Raw genomic sequence first — 22003 nt, forward strand, 5'->3', positions numbered from 1 at the left:
TCTATATTTTTTAAATCTACAATGGGATAAAAATATGTATTTATCAATTCATAATGATAAAAAGGTACCTGTTCCAAAATGAATGATATAGTTTCAAGAACTAGATGAAGATCCTGCTTTTCCAATGAAAAAGCTATCTGAAGTTTTTCTTCCTCCTCTTCACTGAAGGTACTCTCAGCCTGAAGCACAAAAACATTTAGTTCTGACAGTCCGTTCATCGACCAAGACCATACTTGCCAAAATGAAAACTTTCTCCTCCTTTTTATAAGCATAGTGGCTGTCCAGTAGTTCCTGAACAGAAATAACAAAGTAAAGCTTTTTTCCAACAGAAAAACAAAAAGCAATTCCTCTCACTGAAAATGAAGATTAAAAGCCAACAGTATCACATGTGAAGTTACAAGAATTACTTGAAATACATCGAGAAAATACTCTCTCTTTGCATATGAGGAACACTAAAGAAATATTTTTCTTTCAACTATCAGATCACCTCCAACAACTTTTTATAAATAAAAATGAGAAAAGTATTAACTGTGTTACTTGAATCAGACCTCAAAGAAAACAGAAGGCAGTACTGTAGTGGAGTTAGTTACATTAGCTTCTTCCACTCTGGATACTCTTCTGAAAACCCATGCTTACAAAGAAATTAAAGGCCTAATGTATGCTTATTTTCACAGTCAGATTTGAATCAATAGCCTACTGTATTACTGCCGATTACTGAGAATGTGCTGTACTTTTAAAATACATCAGTTAAATTATTTAATTTGCTGCTGTAAATATAAATGCAGATATTGCCATCTTTTAAAACTTTACTAACAAATCTATGCTACATACATCAAAACACCGTATTTACATTACTTAGAAATCCAAAACTGCAAAGCTACACAGAAAAGCAATTCAGCTTACAAAATAAGGTAATTACACAAAAATTTAAGTGATCACAGTATTTGTAAATAAGAATGTCAAACTAGAAACATTATTGGAATCACTGGTTGTTGGAAGAAAATGAAGAACACTGAGTATATGCTTTCTAAGTAAGTTTATTTGAAGTTTCCAGCAATTTAACATGTCCTAGAGTCAGACAATTTGGAACGAGTAGGCTAAATTACAAAGACCACTCCAGCTCCTGTAAGTGCTGACTGAAACTGAGAAAAGCTATTGAACTGCTAATGAGCAGTAAAAAACATAACAAAAAAAAAAAACAAAAAACCACCACAAAACACACACACACAAAAAAAAACCAAACACAAAACAAAACCACAAAACACAAAACAAGCAAAAAAAAAAAAAATCCAACCCACAAACAACCCATGTTTGTGACACTTTTCAGTTGCTAGTGAGCTAATAGCCCTGCAAAGCAATGGAGACAGCAGCAATAACAACACATCCAAGCTAGTAAGTTTGGGAAAAAAAAAAATTAAAAAAACAACAAACAAGACAGTCAAATAATCAAAACAATCATTATGGTCCCAGAATCATGACCTTTAATACATCTGTATTTTCTATCTGTGCTTCTCCTAACCTGCAATATTTAAAATTTTAATTTGTGTATATATGTGTACAGAAAAAAAAAATCTGTAATTCTTTTTATACTTTTTAAAACTCAAAACAAGGGAATAAACAAAATCTGACACTGAAAGAGAAGTTCAACAAAATAACTTCCGATGTAGCATTTATCTTACAGTTTCCCCAACAACAGTTAGTGCCAAGGTTAGATTTAGTCTCCATTTGATTTTTTGGTATAGCGCAATGAAATTGACTATGTTTTATTTCTTTGTCATTTATTCTGCAGCTGAAAAAAAATAAAAACAAACACAAGCCTCTGTAAAGATGAGAAAAATATTCACTAAAAGTTATGGACTTTATTTTAACCTGCATTCCACAGATGGCTTTGGGTGATGAACATACAAAAGTGAAAAAAAAATAAATATATGAATCATAGAACAGTTTGGGTTAGTAGGGGCCTTAAAACTCATCCAGTTCCAACCCCCTGCCATGGGCAGGGATACCTTCCACTAGAGCAGGTTGCTCAAAGTTCCATCCAACCTGGCCTTGAACACTGCCAGAGATGGGGCAGCTGCAGCTTCTCTGGGCAGCCTGTGCCAGGGCCTAAGCACCCTCACAGGGAAGAACTTCTTCCTAATATCCTCTTTCAGTTTAAAGCCATTCGCCCTTACCCTGTCACTACATGTCCCTGTGAAAAGTCCCTCTCCAACTTTCTCGTCAGCCCCATTTAGGTACTGGAAGACTGCTTTGATTTCGCATTTAGTGTTTCTCTTGCAAGGTCAAGTGGCGTTTGTGCAAAAATCCAATGACCTCGCATCTCCTCCGACAGCATTCTCAGAGACGCCAGCATATGTAGGTGATGGAACCAGGTTCTAACAGGCACAGCTGACTCCCACACTATTCACCTTCTGCCATTCATTACTCGTTATTTCATTCACCTGAAACAGTTCTTAACAACCAATGATGAATGAAACTACGATTAATATGCATCTATATATAAATGGAAACGACTGACCCTTATGAAAACAGCGTGTGGTACCTGTTCCAGAAAGAGGACTCCGCAGTACGGGCACAGAGAACGGACTCGGTCCTGCTTCGGTCCTGCTGCGTCCCCGCCCCTCGCCGCGCGGGGCGCGGCAGCAGCAGGAATCGGCAGGTCATGCTCCGCTCCGGGCATACCGGTACCGCTGAGCCGGCCCTGCCGCTTCGCCCGGCAGGACCCGGAGGAGCCTCCACGCACCACGCCGACCCCCCTCTCCGCCTGCTTCCCCCGCCCGCCCACTCACTCATCTACCTACCTTCAGGTGCAGCTTCTGCAGCAGGCGGGAGAGCAGCAGCGGGAACCGGCCCGAGTCCATGGCATTGAGCAGCGACACGGCCCTGCGGATGCTGCGCGGCAGGAGAGAAGACAGTCAGAGGGACCGAGCCCTGAGCCCCGGCACCGCGGCGAGGCCCTGCCCCCGACTCACCCGCCTTAGCCCACCACGGTGGCAGCGGCACTGCGGCCGAGGCAGCATTTACCTGTCAGTCTCCTGAACGACGGGCGCCGCCATAGCTGCCGCTACAACCCCGCCCCACGACGGCAGCCCGGCGGGTCCAAGCGCCGCCGCCACTCCCCGCGCCGCAGCAGCGCGGTCACGCTGGGCCGCGAGCCATCTCAGGTGGCCCAAGGCAGAGAAGAGGCGCCGTGGGCTCGGGGCGCGGTGAGAGGCAGACTGACAGCGTCTCCCTCGTGGGTTTACAGCACCCACTAGAGAGGCTGCGGCTGAAATCCTCGGGTTTAAAGGATTTAAAGACGGGCTGCCGCCTGGCGGAAGGCGCTTCTCGCGGTGTTTCCCGCTCCCTTACGTCTCCTCGGTGCTCGCTGTGCTCTGGTGTGGGTTGTGCGGAATTCCGCAGCCCCTCCAGACCCCAGAGCCTTTTTGTTCCCTTGTGGTACCGCGCAGCCAGCTCCAAACCACGGGCCAGGGAACTTGTTAGTATGCCACGAACTTGAAGTTGTCACACCTCCAGCTTTACACAAATGGTTCCAGAAGCCACGGAACTTAACAGTGGCTGGCGGCTTTCCCGTCCTCCCTAAATAACGTGTCCCCAAACCTTGGCCCATCCCATGCACAAGACCGAGCACACTGTGCCAAGTGTGTGCTGGCTGGTGAGCTGCATGAACAGAAGGGCATTAACATTGGAGCTTGCAGGGAAGCAGCGCTGTGTTGGGTATTTCGACTCCTTGAGTGAATGTCATGCCTATGAGACCTCTGGTTTCCAACAGCTTTGGCTGAAATTTGAAAAATGATCAAGAAGTCAATGGGACAAGCAAGTAGGAACGGGCAGCACAACTGTGTAAACCTTATTTTCCTAGGAAGCCAACTAAAACCGTGTAAAATCTGCAAAAGCCCTCTGAATGTGGCTATAAAGGTTTGTAACATGCCTAAGAAGGGTTAGGTGAATGGTACTCAATTATGACAGGCTGAAGAGGCAGATGTAAACTTGCTGGAAATACGGTGCTGTAAGGAAATGTTTTACAGACATATATACTGAAATGTCACCTTTATTGAAGTGAGGGGAACTTAGTCATTAATTTCAATAGCACCAGGGTTTCAGCCAGGACATTTGAAAAGGCAATGTATTTTGAATAAACTCAGCCTTAAGAACCAACTTCAGGGAGTAAGAGTGACAAACCTGGCTGTATTCCAACAGGAAGCAGAGAATTCCTGGCTGAGACTTCCAACAACATCTGTACCATAGCTCTTACCAGAAGTTGAACCCACAGCCACTGTTACGAAAAGCTGCTGCACTTTTCAAGCTATTGTTCTGCAGTGAAATATATTTACATTTGAGCGCTTCATCTGTTTTTCTATACTCTTACAAAACATGAAAAGACAATATTCTAGGAAGAAATTTATTTGGCTAGAAAAGAAAAATGACTGGTTTACTCCATGCTGCAATAGCGTAACTTCTTGTTCTAGGAAACTTCCCCCGAGAGCAGAATTTATATATAAAGTTTGCACAGACAAAATGAGCAAGGGTGACTAGAAGTCTAGACAATTGCTTGCTTACTTTAAAAAGTCCCAGCTGATACAGGTATTGGATGCGCGACTCAGGTTTGCTGCCAGTTCTCTGGTTTTATAATCATGTGGACCTATTTTTAAAATGTTTTTTTTCACGCTTTTACTTCGTTAAATGAATATTGAAAGTGAATAGTCTAAATAATGAACATTAAAAACTGGACAGGATCTTGTTATCTTTAGCACACCTTTGTATCTTAAAAATTGTAATATTTAATGGCCTTCACTTTCATTGTAGCCTCTTTTGAGCCACATGATAATTTTATTGTTATTTCCTTTAAATTGCATGTTGTTCTAGGAACAGCTTTAAATACCTAATGCAGTATGCTAGAACAGCTGCTGTGTTTCTTTCTGCAGAGCTGTGACAACTTCTGATATCAAGAAGTATAGACATATTATTAAATAACAAGGGTCTTCAGTGGACAGCTTTCTGACTTTAACTTGAAGCACACTGTAGGCAAACAAGATGCTGTGCACAGCTCTTACTTTGATTTTGGAGCTTTCAAGTTTGTAAATAGCAGGAGATGCACAGTGGAGTCTTTGAAATCAAGAGAATCCAAGTAAGACACTGCCCAGGCACATAGGAGGTTAGTGGATAAAAAAACATCTTTACCTACACAAAAATCATATGGGAGCACATTCATCATTTCCATGAGATCAGTTTCTTTGTAGTAGTAACATCTTAGAAAGCAGAGTATGAGAATCTCCTTCCAGATAGGTACGTATTGTGAGCAAGGGAAATACAGTGGAAGGTACAATAAATTCAAATTAATCTGTTTTTAGGCAAGATACTAAAAGATGGTACCTTAAGTAGGTTATAGTTTAGTATGTACCAGTGCTCTCATCTGTCCTTAAGCTACAGCAGGAGCACTGGTAGCCATGAGCAAAGCAGCCACACAGGACAAGTAAAAGACAGGCAAAATTGATTCACAGTGTCACAAACTGTTTAACCTGCATAATCCAGGACAGGGGGGCAGAGAGGGGAAGGGAAGAAGGACCAACAGGCCTTATAGAACAGTTCACTCATTTGCTTTCCGTATTTTAAACAGCAGCTTTCTAAAGCAAACTTATTCCATAGGGAAAAGCATACCTCATTGACATGAGGTAAAAAGATGATCTAGTGTCATCTGGAGAGTGGCAAATTTCGTAAGAGGCTAAGAAATGTTCTCTGCCTTTTCTGGTAAGGGATTTTATTTAAAACCACAATGTCATGCAGTGTGGCATTATGTAACTGCCTAAAAAAACTATCAGATATGGGCACTGTTATTTTTATGTACATGTATCTACCTCTAAATTTCACAGTTAATATAAACATATGTATGACACCGGCCTTTCTCTTTTTTCTCTTCCCTTCCCACCTTCTCCCCTTACATCACCCCAGCCCTCCCACCCCCAATGTACAAGTGCCCTAATCTGGTGGTTTTTTTCAGGTTTTGTGCTATTATTTTCAAGGTTACACTGTGTTTGTGATGGAGTTCTCTTACACTTTGCATTTAGCTATGATTTGTGATAGAGGCACAGTCTGTGTTAAAAACCACAGAGTCGCACCAATGAATTCAATAATAGGACAATCTGGGTTTAATCACATTACTCAAAAAAATTGAACATGTAGCTTTACCACAGGAATCCACTTGAAAAACTAATCGGGTTTTGCCTTTAAGTGGAAAGAATGTGAAGCTAATTCAAACCTGACCAATTCAGATCTTCAGATTATTTCAATGGAAGACTTCCATCTTCCTGTCCATGTAAATCGATTGTCTTCTTGAAGAGCTGCTTATTTAATCAAGTGCAGAATGAGTCTGACACACCTGGAACAAGAAGTCAGTCCCTGACTACAATGGAAGGATTTCCATCTACCCAAAGAAATACAGGTCAGAGATGGTACTGGCTATTTGGACTCCCACTACAAGTCAAAGGATATACTCTGGGATCAGGGGGGAGTATGAGAGAACACCACCAGATCTGAATCTGACTGCCACACAGAGAGTGTTTTAACCACCGTAGCAAATATTCCTGTGAAATTTTTTTGGTACTGAGTGTTTTTATGTTACAAGCTTAAGTACTAAGGTGTCACTAACCGAGAGGAGCAACAAATCTTTCTGAGGTATCAAGTCTGAAGGAGGCTGTGGTGTTAAGGCATTATCGGGATCTGTTCCAGGAAGTTTATTCTACAGGGAGGTATCTACACATTGGAGAGGAGGTCTTTGCCTGCAGAGAGTGGTGACTTGCAGGGGAGAAAAGTGGTCCCACATTCAAAATGAGGAGAGTCTCCTCAAAAACAAGCAGCAAAGTGCCCAGGCCCAGAGAACAATTCCTCCACTAGCAGCACACTCCTGGAGTTTGCAGCATTTGCAGCCTTCCCCTCTTCACGATCCAGAGATCCCTCCCTCCCTCAGAAATTTTGTGCATGTCCATCATGAATAAAAAGACCTACTTCATAGAAGAATCATTACCTACCTCATTAGAATCCTATGATTCTAAGACTGGTTGCAAGTTATGGTATTTGAAATCTGGCATGCTTTGCATGAAGAGGAAACTCCTGGAAATGAAGAGGCTTTTCTGTCCAAAGGCATAATTAACCAATCCATTTACCTCTAGCTGTATAATTAATGACTGATCAAGGTTGAGTGTTCTATATGCTGTAAACAAAAATAAATAAATAAAATCCTGACTGAATATGTTGGTTTCAGTCTTGCAGGCTAAGCAGCAAGAAAGAATTGCAGAATTGTTTCTGTTCTCTGCTTGATTTATGGAGGGACATGGGAAGTGGTGACCTAGCTTCAAAGAAATGTTAAATCAAGTGAATCCTGCCTCATGTTATACAAGACATGAATGCACAAGAAGGAAAAGACACTTGCACAAGCATTCACAAAACAGCCATGTCACACATCTGCGTAAATGAACAAGAGAAATCATCAAGAATAAAAAAATTATTACAGGTAACGTGGTTCAGCTTCCCAGGGTCAGAAAATTGTCTTCCCATGGCAGTCCAGGCACCTTCAGCTTTAGAAAATCAAAAGTACTGACTAGGTACCTCAGTAAAGCACACAAGGATGAGGAAGAATGGAACAGATAATTTCATGTAATGGAAAAGATTAAAGTCTGCTAGGCAGGCAGCAATAAAGAAGCACTGACAGGCACTTCATTAGAGACAATTCATAAAGCCAAGATTTGCTTTAATAAAATGTGAAGAAGGAAGAACTTTGCTCACACACAATAAGAACAAAGTCAATCAGAGTCAAGAAATGGAAATACACTGATCACATTCCCATCTTCAGTCTCAGTTTTCTCATAAAACCATTTCCTATTGCAGCGACATTCCACTCCACATTTTTTTGAATTGCATTTGGGGCAAGGATAGAAGCAACCCATGCAGGTCTCTTCCAGGCAATCGCACAAATCAACGTTATTACAAAGCAGCCTGCCATGTCTGTCATACTTCTTTGCAGGTCTGCAAAAGAGAAGAAAAAGTGATTCTCACAGAATGCTTCAACATGTATGAAGACTAAATCAAAAAATGTGGAAAACATCTGTCCAGGAACAAATATTTTCTCTTTAACAACCTCACAGCATAATGAAATACCAGGATTACATCCTAATTGCAACAGCCACTGTTACTAAAAATTAAAGTATGCTAAGGAAGTAAATCAAAACTCTCTCAAGTTACACAGAAAGCTTGTTTTCCTAACACAGCTTTCATGTGTAATAAGAAATCTGCTGCAAAATATTAATGCTTTTATTAGTTTAATTTATATTCTGTAAAGAGCATACCAGCCATTTTTTTAAAGTAACATATGTAATAAATTAGCACATCTTACTTGGGCTTCTTAAAAAAATCTTGTTTCATCTGTGACATGCATGCTTTCTTTTTCTGCTCTCTAGTTTCAGGATTGAAGTCAGCTACCTGAGGTCCTGGATTTTGAAAGGCTAAGGATTTTAATTGTTTCTCAAGTTGCTGATAGAAATAAACAAGAGAAAGATTATAATTAGTGCAACAGATATTTATTAGCTGCCAAATGACCTCCTGGCTTTCAAATTACATTAAAATTCATACTCTTGATAACTCAAAACCGCACAGGTAGGAAAGTGAAGCAAAACTCCACCTAAATTAAGATAACATTGTTTAAAATGCTTTCTTGTCTGTTAATTGAGTATTCCTTTGCCCAACTCTATATCCTGACAGGAGAGGATAAACCATGACTCTGCATACACGTGAGTGGTACAGTGGCATGAAGTTTGAAGGTCATCGTGTGGGAGACAGTATCATGTATTTTTTTCTTCAACTTTATCTATAATGTAGAGACAAGTATTTGTGATTATAAGCATCACAACTGGATTTGCTGTATCTTAACTGTTCTCTCAGATGCCTAGAAACCATCTTTGTCCAAATAATCTGAGGGCCATAGAAACGACTGGCAGAGCAGCTACTGCATGAAGGGAGCACAAGTGAGAAGTATGAAAAAAACCAGACAAAAATAAGGAAGATAAACTGAGCAGAGATTTTTTGAAACAGGAGGGAGCATTTTCTTGACTATTTTATGGAATTCATATTTGTAAATAGCTAAAACTGCTGAATAGTTCTGGAAGTTAGAACATCAGCTCTATGTATTGCCATTCCACACAGCCAGTGTATGTTGAGAGTCATGTCTGAAGTCAATGCAAAGAAACATGGGCCTTGTGTCAAACAATTTCTCTTTGGACAGTGACTGTGGACATCAAATGTACACTTGTAATTCATTATGCAATGACACAAACACACATGCAGATTTATCTTTTCCCCTCCTTGGTAAATGCAGCTGACTTGCCACCCCTCAACTTCCCCAGGGGGTGTCATCCCTTTCATGGTCCACAGTGATTTTTCACAAGCAAGTGATCCCCTTCATTACTTCTCCTGGGGAAAAAAGTTCAGTTCAATCTGCTGATACAGTGATTTAGAAATACTCACTTGAAGTCACTTGAGTCTACTTGTTTACAATGTAGTTGATGCCATGCATCTTCAGTTGCATCTTTCTGAAAACCTGTAGGGCAATCTCATGCACCTATGCTATTCAGCCATTTCTTTTGCCTTTGAGTATGGGGAGATCTTCAGTGCAGAAGATATGCTTCAGCTTCATCATTGTCCACAACCATAAATTATGCAATTTTAAGTTGAAACATATAATAAACTATGGAGATAGTCCTTCCTCAAAGAGTACTCTCTTATTTCCCCACTTACGAGATCATTGAGCTCAGAAGTGTTCTTAGCCCTCTAAATCACTGCACTGCAAACTTGACTCATTTCACTGTTATTACTGATACTTCCCTATTGACTCTAGCTTTTTATTTCTGTAATTATGTAAGAAATTGAAGGCAATAAGTATCTTGATAATAAAAGGGTACTGACGAAGTCATACCAGTTGTTTTTGTGTTACTGAAGCATCCTTCTCAGGAGAGACATTTCCTTCTGCAGATGTTTCCTGGGCAGAACTGCTTTTCTTGCAGTTTTCTTCTGTTACATCACTCATTTTTGGCCACCCTTGTGAAACACATACATACATGTGTTAAGACATATACAGAAGTGTGAGATCCACAGAATTTTAAGTGAAAGTTTTAAGGTAAGCAGGTGATATCCATACTAGGCTTTATGTATTCTTAACCCACAGCAAATGCAGAACAAATGTTGCTCAGTATCAGCCTCGATTAAACTGTATTAAAATAATGTTAATTAACATAACAAAAGCTGTATCACCAAAGGCACTCTACAATTGGTTAAGCAAACCTCGGAAAATCTCTAGTGTTTAAATAACACAAAAACTGAAAGAAATGCTGTCATCTGTGATTCTGTAGCTGGCACCGCTTCAGCGCATTGCCAGCTGTACCGTAAAGGTGAGAAACAGTATTCTCACAGAACGCGTAAGAACAACCGGGGCCGGGCGGTGGAAATTAGAACAGCACGCAGGAGCAGTCATTTCGCTTACCAGCAGGTGACACTGTTGTCCAACCTGCCGTTCTTTTTGCAAGCCTCCGAAAAAGAGTGGCCGCGGCGGCGTTGCGGGGAAGCAGGAGGGGTCCGGCCATATTCTCTGACGTTATTTATAGACACCCAAAGTGTGTGTGTCAGAGTTGTGTCCCTGGCAACGAGGCTATTCCCCACATATTCACAATTTTGTTTCTGAGGATTTCAACCAATGGGCTAAAAGTAAATTTCTTGGCTTTTACACCTCAGTCCTGAAACATTTTGTGTATAAACAGAATGTGTAAATTCTAGGATTAATAGAAAAAAGCGAATCACTCACTCTATTAACAAAGCACCCGGGGAAGACTGAGTTCTGCAAGTCTGTCCTGCAAAGGCCATCCATGACCTCTCTGCAGCCACACAGAATGGGGGTGGAAACTGTTCAGGATGGCCTTATAACCCATCTTGTGAACCTACTTAGTTAAAACTTTTTTATGCAATATATGCAGTGCCAGTGCCTCAGACTTTTACTCCAAACACCACCAGAAATATTTAAGCTTTTTTGGAGTTCACTCAACCCTTCCCCAGATGCTGCCCAGTTGCTCCTATTGCCTCACAAAGGTAGTGCAGTTGTCTCTGCCAGGTTACCCTGCACGTTAGGATTGTTACCCAAACACTGCCCCAGAGATGATCTTCATTTCACCACTGCCAAAGAACCAGCAGAAGAGGAGAAGGAGAGGAGTCCAGGCCTTTAATTCCTTCTATTGCAGCCCCTCCCTGCAGGGTGCCAGTCAAAGCCGGAACAGCAATGAGAACAGACGGTGTAGTAACGGGAGGGGATGCTTTTTTGGGGAGGTGAGAAAAAACACCTTCAGCCTGTTTCAGACAGGGTTTCCCTTTCTCTTCTTCAGTGACTTCAAGAATGACTGAAGACTGTAACAGTTTAGTCCTGGGACTTGAGCATCTTTCTATAAAAGCATTATAAAAGGAAAGCTATTACCATGCAATTAGTATTTGCTGTATGGAGGAGCCTTGCTCTCCCACTGGAAATTTGCTAGGGGCCCACAGATAAAACAAGAATGAAGACCACTGCTCCAGAGAAAGTGAGTATTGCTCTTCATTTCCACTCAAGTTTAAGTCGTGATAAGGATTTGCTTCCTACATCTCCTCTTATGTCCAAACCATACATCCAGCATTGTTAAAGCATTTCATGTGAGTATGCATGACCACCGTCCATGCCTGTTTTATTACAGTGTACAGGGTTCAGGAGCAGAACAGCCATCAGGAGCCAACAGTGTAAGCATGCAGAATCTCCATGTGTCCTCTGGTGGTGTAAGTATTTGACTCCTTTGGCAACTAGGTCCAGATAACTACCAGTTATCTGCAGCCAAATGCACAAAAATCAGAAAGCCACTTTTTAAATACTGTCAGAAAAGGAATATGCATCTTGTTCCAAATGTGTTTCAAATGCCCTTGCATCTCAGTGGAAATGTCCCACACAGAAAATCTGGCACATTTCTGTCTCTGTCGGTATTGTAAAGATAAAGTGTTAAATTCTAATCTCCAGGAAAGATACTCAGAAATGAGACAGAGTGTGACTAGGAGACTGTGCAACATTCAGAAACTGGTGAGACCCACAGGACTGATTATCCTCCACAGCATGTTCTGAAGGGGAGTAAGAGAACAAGGGAGACTTTGAGACTTACACATCCACTCTCACATCTGCAAAATCTAGTTATCCAAAGGAAAGTATTCTTGGCCATAAAGTAGAGTTCTTCCATCTACTATTTTTGTCTGGCCGTAGTGATAATTCAGGAGCAATGCATTGATGCATAGTCTCTTCCATAAAAATTTCAACTCTGCAAACAACCATCAATTGCACTGTTCCTCCATGAAACCCTGTATTCTCCCACACCTTCTGAAAACAGCACATACTTCCTGGAGGCGATAATCCACATTTTAACATCCCACCATGGCCATAGTATATGGCTGAGAACTTGCAATTTTGGCACAGATCAGTGGCACAGCTGGCAAGGCTAAAAGCATATTAAGGGAGGAAGAGAATCAGAGCCTGTATTATACTAAACAGAATTGGTCTTTTCCAAGGGACGGATGTTTCTGCTCAGAGAACAGTTTCAGAAGATGCTGGGATGTGGAAGGAACAGCATTTTTTTATGATTTTCATAACAGCAGTATTTTCCTGTATCTGCTCTTTCAAGAATTTAATATTCCTATTATGATCCTTGCAGTTTGCACTGCTGAATATTTCAACTGGTGTGAAACATGGTGACCAGCATTCCAGATACTTCGACTGCTTGATCTCAGCAGCCTGAAGCTAGTACCTCTGCAGAGCTTGACAGAGTGAATGCACATTGTTTTCAAGTTGTACTTGTTCATCCCATTGGAAACTTTCTGGCTGAGATCTGTAAGTATGTTAATCACGTTAACCAGGGCAAAACAAGATGCTGTCCCTACAGCTTTAATCCCCTTATGCGCACACAGATTAGACTGACCCATTGCAACAGTCCCATCTTGCTCATAGCCTGGTTCTGCAGAGATGTCAGTATGCTCAGAAACCAGCAGTCAGGCTTGTGACACATTCTAGTATGCATCTTGAAATCTCTATAGGACATCTGGTGCCAGCCAAATTAAGACTGAGAATAAATTAATCTTTCTCAAGATGAAGTATGGACGGAGCTGTAAAGATGTGGAAAGGCCACTCACCAACTAGTCCATGCCTTCTCTCATAGCCCTAAATGTGGGGGCAGAAGATGGCCTCGAAGTCAGATGGAAACACAGACAAGATGAAGAAATAGGTCTCATCTCTCGTAACTCAGATTCTTTCACAGAAAACTGATAAACACGGTAACAGAGCAATGGCCCATTCTGTGACAGGAGTCTGGAGGAACAAACCCTGCCCTCTCCCAGTAAAATAAAACAAATCCTCATGAGTTTTCCCTCACAAACCCACAGCTTTTCTGCCATACCTGAAAGTGAGGGATTCTTTGGCTTGAAATCTAATGCAATTAGAAATTTATGTGCCTCTTCTGGTTGTCATGCAATAGGAAGAAGTGATCTGCCAGACTTACCTCCTGAAAACCTGCAGTTCTGAAGGGCTTATGTTCAGTTCAGAGCAGACAGCAAGAGAGAAAGGAGGTTCTCCGGAATTTTAAATTGTACTTGCCAAAGGAAGGGACTGGCACAGTGTAGGTTTATTGCTGCACAGTTCCTCTAGTAGTGGAAGTATGACATCAGCCCCAGAGCAACTGAAACAGAAGACAAATAATCAAAATAGTGCTCCCCAGAGAAGGAGGCTGGAGACAGTGCCAGGTGACTATCTTAAAGGACCTCACATTTTCTGCCTCATTAATTATGGCTTTAAAATAGTACAAAGAGTGGAAACAGAGAAATTATATAAACTGGGGTGAGAGTCTCATTATTAGTTGCACCTGCGGTATGTTCAAAGAGCAAATGTACTTCTTAGAGCTTTCTTTTTCTTGAAAGTAAGTAAATTTAAAAAAAAAGACTGTCATAGCTACTGCATTGTACAAAAATTTAAAAAAAAATTTTAATAGTATGGATGTAGTAAAGGAATGTTTTACGACATCAGACAAATATTTTGGATACTGTTCAACATCTCAAACCATCTCCTAGCTAAAGTGACAATGCAACCTCACCATTCTGCTTACTATCTTTCAGGATTAGTTGCACTAGTGTGGACAACTCAGGCTCCTCCTGATACCTCTAGATGCCAGTTTCCAGCATGCTGCAATCACTTACCGCTTTTATTGCTCTTTAGAACACAGCTAAATCTTAATAAACTTCCTGTCGTGATTTAAGGCCAGCTGGTAACTCATCACCACACATTCGTTTGCTCACTCTCCTCCTTCCCCCTCTCACCTTGCTGCTCCAGGCGGGATGGGGAGGAGGACTGAAAGAATGTAAACCCAACAGGTTGAGAAAAGAACTAAAGTATAATACAAAACTACTGCTACTACTACTAAGGGAAGTAACAAGGGGAGAGAATATAAAATTAAATAGGGAAAAAGAAAAAAAAAAAAAAAGAAGAAAGACAAGTGACAATGTAATTGCTCACCATTTGCCAACCGATACCCAGACTGACCCAAGCAGTGATCTGGGCCTTCCGGGCAACTTCCCCCCAGTTTATATACTGGGCATGACGTGATGTGGTATGGAATACCCCTTTGGCTAGTCTGGGTCAGGTGTCTTGTCCCTGTTCCCTCCTGGCTTCTTGAGGCCCTCCTCACTGGCAGAGCATGAGAGACTGAAAAGTCCTTGACCACAGTAAGAGCTGCTCAGCAATAACTAGAACACTGGTGTGTTATCAGCATTGTTTTCAGACTAAAGCCAAAACACAGCCCTGCACCAGCTACTAGGAAGAAAAATAACTGTTAAAACTGAACCCAGGACACATCCAAACCTGTCAAGTCTTATGAATTCTTCTGTCGTGCTTAGACAAATAGTCTAACATCCATCCATTGTCTGGGGCATTTCACAAACCAGTCTGAGAGCAAGTAAACTTACGATTTACCATATTCTTTCCCTCAAAACACTTTTAAAACCAAAAGCCGATTCTAGCAGCAGACCTTAGCTAGGTGATTTAAATGCTGCTACATATACCTCATTTTGTTTCACAAACTGTTTTTCTTGTTGTGAAAATCAAACACAAATGTCTCAAGCAGAAAAACAAAAAAATCAGTCTCCAAGGTACTCATACAACAGCAAGCCACAAACAAAAACCTACACCCTACAAACTGCGTAACAAATAAAACTGAATTAGTGCTATAAATACAAAATTTATAATTAAACAAGCCTACACTTACTACCTATTTTTCATTCATTTTGCTAATACTTAACACTGAGGTATCTCAACTTTTTCTATATTGTTTGTGCATGAGTTATATTTGTTTATCATGGTATGCATGATACCATGAAGCCTGCAATCTCCTCAGAATAGTTTTTTAGTGAGTGGATGTTAGGCTATGAATATGGATGTTAGGCTACGAATAAGTGAGGATATACAAGTAAGATTAAAATCTTTAGAGAGATTGATTCTGGTGGTTCAACTCATAAATGGTTCCTCCAGGAACAAGATTTCCCCACTGTGAGCATGTGACTGTAAATACACCTCCAGATATATGATACAATTGTACTAAGGGGTTTGCGGGGAGAAAAAAAGAAATTGTTAAAAAGATTTCTTCTAAGCTTCCTGGCCATCATCCAATGTCAAGCTGCTTGCTCCTTGTACACCTCAGCGCTCTCTGCCATGCAGTGCACTCAGTAGCAGCCTGCAGCCAGCACAAATAGGGCAGCTTGAAGAGGGAAAAAAAATGCATTTTCAGGTATTAAAACCTAACTTGTAATGTTCTTATCCCACTGGAAAACGGTTCCCTGGAGCCCTTTGTTAAACATTAACACAGAGTAATGTCTTAGAGGTGTTCCTCTTACAGACAATTCATTTTCCCCTTTTCCTTGTCCTCCCCACACCCATTTTTTTCTAAACTGTCAGGTTTATCGGGGTGTTTCTGCCTCTGGATTTTTCTTTTCTGGATTTTCAAATCAGCAACGGCCAAGGGGGGGGGGGGGGTGGAGGGGGGTGGAGGGAACTGGCAGGGAGCATATGGAAAGTGGGGGGATAATTCGGATAACTATACTGGCAGAGATGCCAAGGGAAGAGGCTATGAAACGTTTGGGTGAGACACACGGGGAGAACAAAACACCTTTCTCCAGAGAAGGCTGTCAGTCCTCCTAATCGACCAGCCCAGCGCCCCAGCGGCTCAGACCACCTCATGGCTTACTTAGTGACGAGTCTTCCACACAGGCAAAAGACAGCAAAGAGTTGCTTTCTCCTGTCCACCGCTCTGTTACCGAGCCCGAAGGGCGAGGCGCAGCTCTGCTGTCATTACCGCGGCCGGCTTCGGTTCGAGCCGCCTCAGCAGCGTACTCCCTCCCCTCTGCTGCAACCCCTGTGCCGGTTTCGTCCTTCTCCGTGTTTCCGCCCCTCCGCTGGTCGGTGGCGGGGGCCTCGTCTGCTCCCTCTCTGCTCTTGCCGCTAAATGTGGGGTATAACGGCCCTTCCTCAACCTCTGCGTTCTGCCCATGGCGGCTGCGGGGCTGTGAGGAGCCGAGGGGCCCGGGCTGGTCCCAGTGCTTCAATCAGCTGTGGGACACACCAAGCCTCTCGGCCAGGCCGGCGGCGCACTGGAAGCGCCAGCTAGCAAAGGACTAAAATGCCGGCGAGCAGAGGGGCTAGGGGAAGAAACACAGAGCTACAAACAGCAGTGCGAGCGCAGGGGCAGCGAGGCAGGCGGGCAAGGAGCTGCTGCAGGCGCCAGGGCAGGCAAACCCCTGCGGCCCCTGGACAGGTTGGTGGTGGAGCAGGTGCACGTGCCCTGGGGGAACTGCGGCTTGTGGGAAGGACCCCGCCATGGGGCAAGGAGGAGCATGAGGAGGGAACGAGCGGCTGAATGACCTCAACTGCCATTGCCCCTGAGGGGCCACGGCCTGACCTCAGCCCAGATTACTCCTCCCCGCTGGGCTGCTCATGGGGAGGAGGCGGAGTTGGGAGTGAAGATGAGCCTAGGAAAACACGAGGGCGGTGGGAAGGTGGTGGTTTATGTTTTGGTTGTGTTTCTTGCTACTCAAGTTTAACTGGCAATAAATCAAAGTAATTTCCCCGAGGAAATCTTTTTTGCCCACGATGTTAACTGGTAAGTAATCTCCCTGGCTTTAACTCAACACGAGTAGTTTTCTCCCCACGTTCTGTTGGGTGGGAAAGCACCGCTATGGGCCTCCTGCAGCCAGTTAAGGTCAGCCCACCATTGCTGCTTAGGTGCCTGCCTCAGAGAACATCGCATCACAAAGAATGATAATCACGAAAGAGCTCAGTGCGCTATAATACAAAGTTAAACACAAAATTGATCACTCACGAAGATGCAGTTGGCAAGTAGCAGGGAGTAACCCTGAGTGATGTCCCCGCTCAAGGGGAGATCACCACCACTTAGTAAGCTGCTCAGCAGGGAGTGCTCAAAGAAAGCTCACTTGGGCTGTCATATTTATGGAATAAAGTGAGCCAGCCGGCTCTCAGCCAAATTCCGTGCAATGGGAAAGATATGCATGGCACTCCTTGTACTCACAACCTCCCCTGTTCCTTGACAAAGGAGTCTCAGAAGAACCACCTGCTTTCATTTGTACGAATCACATGGTCAGTGTTCAGTTTGCAAGCTCGTAGGCACCAATGCTCACCATGTCATCCTGTTCCTGTGTGGGTTTTCAGAGAACAGATTGGAGTGAGAGAAGTTCTTGGCCTGGCGGTGTGCGAGCCCTTCCTGCCTTTGGGACCTGCATCACACTAACACTGGTCTGGTCAAAGAGTTGGGTCCAGCCATCACACCCCTGAACCTCTGTGCTAGGGGATCCACATGCAACAGCTTTTTGTCCTCTCTTAATCACTACACAACAGAAATTAATTGAGGCCACATCTTTGTTCATTTATGGCACTTTAGACTCCGTTCCCTTTTCCCTACCCCATACTCACCCTTCTGGGACTTGAAACAACACTGAAAGGAGTGCTCTTGGATCTTGACTTAAACACTGCTGAAGTCTCTCTTCCTACCTGGGAGCAGCTTGGCTCACAGAGAAACTGCATGGGCAGTGCATGGCAGCAGGAGGACACAGGATTTCTTAGGGCCAGCTGTGGCATTTGGAGGGAAGCTGGAAGCTGTGTGCTGTGGGGCAGCTGGTAATGGTGACTGCAGCAGAGACTGCCAGGCTGCATTGATCAGCACTGTCAGGGTTTAGGCAGTGTGGGCTGTTGATGGGCCAGGCAGACGCTGTGCCCTTCAAGCCAGCTCAGAAATGGACAAAACCAGCCCAGAGCAGTACAGAGGCAGGAGAAAATGATGGAAACTGAAGGAGACACATGGAACATGTTGGGGACACAGCTGGAGATACACACTTGGGAGACGGGACTTGATACCAGAGGAAGGATGCCCCCCCCGCCCCCCCCCAGGCAACTGCAGCCCATGGGCAACTCATGCCAGAGCAGGGACACTGGTGAGGAACTGCAGATGACCAGCACTGGGGCAGGGGCACACCTGAGGAAATATCAACCCTGTTCTAGATGAACAACACAGGATCAAAAAAAATACAACATAGTCCTTCAAAATACCTCAGGTTGAGTTTGGGGAAGTAAGGCAAGCAGTGCACTTAAGAGGAGACTGAACTTTTCCCTCTTTACACTGTTCTCCTCATCTCTCTTGGATCTTCCCTTGCTCCTGCAGCTTCACTCATTTGTTCATCCTGTTCCCAAATTCACTCATTTGTTCGTATCCTGTCTCTTCTTTGTACCCCTAGTCCTCTCAGCTATTTTCATCCTCCCTTGCCAGCTATTCTGGACTAAACTTCCTTAACAAAGTTTTACCCTTAAGCCCAGTAGGTGCAAACCATTTCCTTCCACTGATGAGTAACCACTCCACCTTTCCCTGTGGTCCTAATGCTCCTGCACTCCTTCCACTGCACAATCTCTTCCCCATCCCTGCTAGCTCCAGAGTCCCCTGCCCTGTCATGCATGCATGCTGTGAAGGCAAAACAAGTGTAAATTTTTGATTTCCACACTGTCAAGGCAGAGAACAGAACTCAGGTAAAACAGCTGGTCTTTCCCCATCATAGATACTTTTCCCAATCATAGATACTACTGAATGCACACCTTCTCTCACTGGAAATTGTCATCACAATTACATGCCCCATAGCAGCTTCACAGTCTGTGTAAATACTGTAAAAGCTTATTTCCTGGAGTCCATCCATGTCCTCATACTCATTTTTGATAAACTTTCTTTTACCCCAACTCCATTTGCAATAAAACAGCTTTCCCACCTTGCCCTGGATTCCTCTTATGCCTGTCTCCTTGCCTTGGTGCACCTCCCATGTGTCACTCTCCAGACCTCTGTGTTCAACTTGTACTCAACAGCAGCAAGAACTGCCACTGAATAGCTGCCAGTATTACATGCCACCAAGTGAGAATGTGTGGACTCTGGAAGCAAGAGTGTTTCAGATCTGCTCCTACTCAGGCAGCTTAAGTAGCAATCATCTTCACCATTTGCCTCTGCCACGAAAACTGTGCTGCTATTCTGCAATACAGAATGTCAGCCAAGAGGCATACATTAGTTAGGAACCACTATTTGAAATCAATTTCTTATTTAAAATTGCTTTACTGGTTATTTACATATTGGCATTTGTAATTAAACAGTTTTCTTTCAGTAGAAAGAAGAAAAGTATTTTAAAAAATAAGGAAGAGTAGTTGGAAAGGAAGAGTAGTTATTCATGGTTAGAAAGAAATGGTTTGGACCTATTGAGCTTAGGAGTAAAATGTTATGGGAAGTTTAGTCCATACGTCCCATAATAATTACTTTCTTGAGCTATGCTTAGCCCATCTGATGAGACATGCAGAGTCAGTGATTAACTGGTGTTAAGTCAGGAAATGCTGAAGCAAAACCTCCCTAATTCACCATAGCCCCAAGGAATTCCTCTGCTTTCTGAACTGGCTTGACAAGGACTGTCAAGAATGCATACAATTTTCTTTGGCACTACCCTTAACTGGATTAAATGCTAAAGAGGTCAAATGATTCCATCACAAACCTGGCTGCACCAGTTGGTAATTCCCATAAGGGGAGCCTGTGAGAGTCTCAAAATAGTTACCATTTTTCTTTGCAGCCATTTGGGAGCAGAGGAGATTCATTGCAGCCAATATGGCAATGTTTTCCTTAAATGTATTTAGAGGCTGCCAGTGATAAATTCTTTTTATTAACAAGGCTGCTTTTTGTTCCTTGTCTCCTCACAGTGTGGTACTTTTAACTTCTTGGGTTTCCTGCATTCCATATATCTTTGTTTTCTATGTTAACCTGAGCACCAGTACAGTAATTTTGTCATAATACTGTTACTCCACAAATAAATAAATTGCATGGACTAAGGATCCCATACTTCTTCAACCAGAAGCTTCTATTGTTTGCTGATACTGATAGACTGAATTCTGTCTGTCATCTGCAAACTGCTGTGTAAGCAAGATGATTAACCCTGTGTCTACATCAGAGAGAAGCTTAGTGCAGTTAAGAACTTGGTGATGTTCCAGAGGGCTTAGTTTAGACTAGTGGCATTCTAGTGCCAAAGACAAAATGACCATTAAATGGTGGTGTCTGTCAGTTGCACACTAGGAGCTCATAATCTCTTAGATAAATTTCATCCAAAAAGAATACAGGTCAGCCCACTCCAAGACTGTCCTGGGGGTTGAAGCATGCTAAACAGAGACAACTAGGAGGATCTCTTCAAAAGCACATTCCTAATCAAACACAAATGTGAATGTAAACAATACATTATAAATGTACACAGTAAGTACAGATCTGCTAAGGAAAAATACAGTTTGAAAGCCAAGGCATTCATTTGTTACCATTAAAATTTGAGGTTTCTTTAGTCCTTTCCTCGCTGCAGCTCTGGAACCATTCTCAGACTTATACTTCATGGCACTGTTCTGAATTATTGTCCTCTTAGCAATTTACAAACACAGAAGTGGAGAGAGACAGATTAAATGACTTGCCCAAGATCACAGTGCAAATCATAAGCAAAACAGAATATAAAACTTTTCCAGCTTCCTCGTGTGTTTTTGCCACAAATTTATACCACACTTTTCATTTTGTTATACAGAAAAACAAAAAGGATTTAGGACTGAATCTATATGTTAGATTATTATTAGCAATACATCCTTACTAACAACTCATCCAGTAGGAAATTAATTTAGTGACAATATGAAAATATACCTCTCATTTATTTTGCTGAATATTTACTTTGTGAATTATTTTAGCCTTACTTTCCAGTTGGGAAGAAAACCACAGGACTCACAAAAATGTGCTTTATCTTTAATTACATCTTAAAACAAATACCAAAATTCTAGTGAATCACTCTGTAAAATATACTGCAAGTTGTTCTCCACATCAATCATCCAGATTTTTCTGTAACCACTTGGCAACTTTGATTAGCAGTTTTCTCCTTTCCATATTTTCAATTTTTGTCAGCTCCAGTAGTAGAGTAGTAGCCGCTCTCTCATCCTCTTCCAGTGTAGCATTATAAAAAACCTGCAACTGAAGAAATACACACATGAGCTTGGTTCCTGTAACTTCACATGCAGCAAGCAACTGTGTACCTGACAGGTGAGTTAGACAGAAGTGCACAGAAAAGGGAGAGACTAAAGAGGGAATGGGGTGAGCTTACTGATTTGCAGATCCTTTCAAATGCAGCCAACTTAACTAGGGATGGCAACACACAGTGTCTAGGACTAGTTGGATAACAGAATCCTCTTGAGCTGCCTTTTCTACAATCACAGAACAAGAAATCTTTCCTATCAGTCTAATGAGCAGACAAGAGGCCTGAAGAATAGCAAATAAACATAGGGAGGGGAGTGGGAAACCAACAATAAGAGAAATTATATTGA

The 22003-nt window shown here is 42.5% G+C and overlaps 3 protein-coding genes across 6 annotated transcripts in view; all 3 read right to left on the reverse strand.

Moving 5' to 3' along the window:
- Nucleotides 1-6541, reverse strand: part of COMMD10 (COMM domain containing 10) — a 138660-nt gene extending 132119 nt beyond the window's left edge. The window contains exons 1-4 of one of the 2 annotated variants that reach the window (XM_061468724.1): nucleotides 6538-6541; nucleotides 3025-3055; nucleotides 2802-2892; nucleotides 69-179 (exon numbers count right to left, since the gene is read on the reverse strand). In XM_061468724.1, coding sequence (XP_061324708.1) covers nucleotides 69-179; nucleotides 2802-2892; nucleotides 3025-3055; nucleotide 6538 — 234 coding nt within the window. In that variant the 5' untranslated portion in view covers nucleotides 6539-6541. Of the gene's footprint in view, nucleotides 1-68; nucleotides 180-2801; nucleotides 2893-3024; nucleotides 3106-6537 lie in introns of those variants that run through there. The other variant, XM_061468723.1, reaches the window with a different exon arrangement.
- Nucleotides 6542-7609: 1068 nt separating this feature from the next.
- ARL14EPL (ADP ribosylation factor like GTPase 14 effector protein like) overlaps nucleotides 7610-22003 on the reverse strand; it is a 216578-nt gene continuing 202184 nt past the window's right edge. Inside the window, exons 2-6 of one of the 3 annotated variants that reach the window (XM_061468726.1) lie at nucleotides 13593-13769; nucleotides 10526-10775; nucleotides 9962-10083; nucleotides 8387-8523; nucleotides 7610-8019 (exon numbers count right to left, since the gene is read on the reverse strand). In XM_061468726.1, the coding sequence (XP_061324710.1) occupies nucleotides 7797-8019; nucleotides 8387-8523; nucleotides 9962-10083; nucleotides 10526-10625 (582 nt within the window). In that variant the 5' untranslated portion in view covers nucleotides 10626-10775; nucleotides 13593-13769 and the 3' untranslated portion in view covers nucleotides 7610-7796. Of the gene's footprint in view, nucleotides 8020-8386; nucleotides 8524-9961; nucleotides 10084-10525; nucleotides 10847-13592; nucleotides 13770-22003 lie in introns of those variants that run through there. The other 2 variants (XM_061468727.1, XM_061468725.1) reach the window with 2 other exon arrangements.
- The window catches only part of LVRN (laeverin), a 39027-nt gene continuing 38434 nt past the window's right edge, over nucleotides 21411-22003 (reverse strand). The window contains exon 20 of the mRNA XM_061468708.1: nucleotides 21411-21653. Within this exon, the coding sequence (XP_061324692.1) occupies nucleotides 21507-21653 (147 nt within the window). The 3' untranslated portion in view covers nucleotides 21411-21506. The remainder of the gene's footprint in view (nucleotides 21654-22003) is intronic.

This window comes from Pezoporus flaviventris, unplaced genomic scaffold (assembly GCF_033815535.1).
Source record: "Pezoporus flaviventris isolate CSIRO_AGI_PZ_B2104156 unplaced genomic scaffold, CSIRO_AGI_Pfla_v1 ptg000050l, whole genome shotgun sequence".
In the NCBI taxonomy this organism is placed as follows: domain Eukaryota; kingdom Metazoa; phylum Chordata; class Aves; order Psittaciformes; family Psittacidae; genus Pezoporus; species Pezoporus flaviventris.